The sequence below is a fragment of the Limulus polyphemus genome, unplaced genomic scaffold, assembly GCF_000517525.1.
Source record: "Limulus polyphemus unplaced genomic scaffold, Limulus_polyphemus-2.1.2 Scaffold4686, whole genome shotgun sequence".
In the NCBI taxonomy this organism is placed as follows: domain Eukaryota; kingdom Metazoa; phylum Arthropoda; class Merostomata; order Xiphosura; family Limulidae; genus Limulus; species Limulus polyphemus.
The window spans coordinates 37180-40628 of record NW_013670296.1 but is presented as its reverse complement, the minus strand read 5'-3'; the positions used below and the strand labels follow the sequence as shown (position 1 = coordinate 40628).

At 35.3% G+C, this 3449-nt stretch overlaps 1 protein-coding gene across 2 annotated transcripts in view; it reads left to right on the top strand.

The window, feature by feature from the left end:
* Window positions 1–1472: 1472 nt before the first annotated feature.
* The window catches only part of LOC106471537 (aromatic-L-amino-acid decarboxylase-like), a 38037-nt gene continuing 36060 nt past the window's right edge, over window positions 1473–3449 (top strand). For both annotated transcript variants that reach the window (XM_022400144.1, XM_013932136.2), the window contains exons 1-2: window positions 1473–1580; window positions 1747–1866. In XM_022400144.1, the coding sequence (XP_022255852.1) occupies window positions 1542–1580; window positions 1747–1866 (159 nt within the window). In that variant the 5' untranslated portion in view covers window positions 1473–1541. The remainder of the gene's footprint in view (window positions 1581–1746; window positions 1867–3449) is intronic.

Sequence of the window (3449 nt, the reverse complement as noted above, 5' to 3'; positions counted from 1 at the left end):
CATGGCTTGGGTATATCGTATATATACATATATATTATTCATACCTTTGGTGTATAGGACGCAAGCAGATTTTGACATAAAATTTTGGGGTTAAAAAGTGCGTCTTATGCACCGAAAAAATCAGGGTCACTGATGAGGAGTGGGATACTCCCTCGTGTAGCATTGCGCGAGATTCAAAAACAAACCTATTTGCATTATCCCTAATCAGCAGCTTCTTGTACAGTGGTAGTCGTACGTTACATCTCGAATGTGATACAGCGAATTATGCAACCAGCTTCAGTCTATTCTGACGTACTCATTGTGATAAATAAATTAATAACTTACGTAGTGTAACTGCCACATAAAGAAGCAGAAACATCCCCTACTGGCTTCTGCTCTGTGTAACAAAGATTAGAGACGTTCATTGTTGGACAGCTTCTGTTTTGATAGAGTGTTTAAACTAAGTACAGACAACGCGTACGGCAACAATGCTTTCCTGAATGTAGCTGAATTAGAAAGTATTCGTTTTCTAAAACATGATATGAAACCAGTTATAGTATTTGCATAACACGCACAAATTTTACGTTTGGAAAACCAAGCTATCTTATACAGAATCACACAAGTTGAAACCTCGAAGAAAGAGTAAGCAACTTAATAACTTTCGCGGTTTTTAATACGATTGAAATTATTTTACTATAGTTTTACAGTTAGGGGTAACATAAATATATTGTTGTCCATTGAGAAGGTTTATTCACAAATGCTCTAGTGATCTAAATCTTTTATCAGAGATCAGAAATTTTCTGTTTTATCATCTTCGGTACCTAATTTTAACCTGAACAGTTGTTGCTATTGAATTGTGATGTTTTGTGTTTCTGTATTATTTTATCTGTAATTTCGACTAAATCTTCCAAAATGTCAGACATCAATGATTTACAGTTATTTTGTCCTTATTCATCTTGCAATATATTAAATGATATCCAGCGTACTTCTAATGATTCCCATGTTTGTAAAACATTCTTTAGAGCCAACGCCTCAGAATATTTTCTGGATCAATCATGTACTTTTTTATCAAAAGTAAGCTTACCTTTCCTTGAATCAATCATGTATTTTTTATCAAAAGTAAGCTTACCTTTCCTTGGATCAATCATGTACTTTTTTTATCAAAAGTAAGCTTACCTTTCCTTGGATCAATCATGTACTTTTTTATCAAAAGTAGCTTACCTTTCCTTGGATCAGTCATGTACTTTTTTATCAAAAGTAAGCTTACCTTTCCTTGGATCAATCATGTACTTTTTTTATCAAAAGTAAGCTTACCTTTCTTGGATCAATCAAAATAACTTCTGTCTCACATGATGTGAACAAAATATTCATTGACATCAAATTATGCAGTATTGTGATTTCGAAAACATAAAATATGAATAGTTATCTCCAAAGTAATATATGTATAGAATTCGTTATGAATGTTAAAGCTACCTTGATATTTATAGATGGTCCATTGGAATTCTCCAAGATTCCACTCCTACCTTCCCTCTGGAAATTCCTTTCCCGCCATCTGTGCTGACATGCTGAGTGGAGCGTTCGGAATTATTGGATTTTCTTGGGTAAGAAAATGTATTGTGGACTAAACAAATTGTTTTTCAATAACTGTAGATTAAGATCTCTGTAATAAAAATCGTTATTTTCTAAGAAAAATATTTTATTCTCACAATGTATTGTTGAAATTAACATTAGTGATATATCACTCTTGTGAACTTCTTCCATATAAAGTCTGCATGTCCAGTATCAACTGACTTGGAGATAATCATGCTAGATTGGCTAGGAAAGATGCTCCAGCTGCCTCAAGATTTTCTGTTTTCCTCGAATGGAAAAGGAGGAGGAGTGATTCAGGTAGGTACTATGGATAAAATAAACTGACATTGTTCATTATTATTATAAGAAGGTTGAATACGTTGTGTTAAAATGATTTTGGAGCATTATGACGTCTTACAATCTATGTAGCTAAGTCCGATCAGTCATGCTCTGTCTGACGACTGTGCATCTTGACAATAATCCTGCAGCGTAATTTCCATTGCAAAAGGCTCCATCATAAGACCATCATGTCTATAACACACCATTACTCTCCTTGGCATTTCCATAATCAATCTAGTTTACGAATACTACAGTTCCCAGCACCCATTTCAACAGTTTGATTGTACATAAATATATAAGCTCTACGTTCGGCAATCTGGCCAAAATTCATATGAAATAGCACGAATACCTGTTTCATTCTCCAGCTGCTTGAGATTTGCGACTATTCAGCGGATATTTCGTGAAAGAAACTTGTGTCCATATGACTTTTGTCACTTTTCCAGGTGGAGATCCTTCTTGGTTTTGTTACGTACTGTTGCCTGGAGAACGTAGACAGCTTTTTTGATCGTGGATTCTCATCTTTTACAAGACGTCACACTTTACTTACTAAGGCTAAGGCACGTCTTGTTGCAGGTCTCTTTCGAGATGATTCTGGTGCTCCAAGTTGATCCATATTCATTTGTTTCCAGTGCCTTTAAGTAAAAAGGATATCCCCGTCTTGGGAATTCTAAATCCACGATCTGAACACATCTTTATTATTTGAGTGTGTAAATATTTTGTGTCAAAGAGCTGTTTGTTACGCACCCTCCTCGAAAGCGATAGACTTTCAGTGGCTTTACACTGCCTACGAAACGCCAAACAATAACAAAACGTAGTTCTGGTACATGCACTTTCAGTGCAACTTCATATCAACTGTGTGTTGTCAAACGACTTGCTGAGTTGCATATTCAAAATAGTTTTAATATAATCGTACTCATCCCTCTGTAATGCGACAAGAGGAGTATTGTTTGAGACATGTGTATAGACTGCATGACAACGTTGTAGTTTTGTTATAATGTGACAATAGAAAAGACGATTCATGTATTTTATAAGTTATGCAACAGTGTTATATTATTAGAATGGGACAAGAGCACATGTCATTAGTGCTGTTTTTTGTTTTTGTGTCCCAAAGAAGAAAGTTAATAACATACAAAGAGAGAAAATTTCCATGAACATGATCATTTTACAAAGAAAATACAGATACCTATATATAGATATACATTATTATCAGAAAAATTTGTTTATTTAAATTTAAAGCCATTAGAATTGACAATTTAAATCGTTATCTTATGACCGTGCCCCCCAGTGGCACAGCGGTATGTCTGCGGACTTACAACGCTAGAAACTGGGTTTTGATACCCGTGGTGGGCAGAGCACAGATAGGCCTTTTTGCAGCTTTCATAAACTTTATACAACTTTAAAGGGACAAAACGGAGCTTATTGGTTCATCAAGGATGTCCCTTCCAGCTCCTAACTATAACCACCCTTACTACTCAATCTTTTCTAGAACTCAGTTAAATTTACTGCATCCGCCACCCTAGAAGACAGCTCATTCCAAAAGCCAACCACCCTGTTTGAAAAGT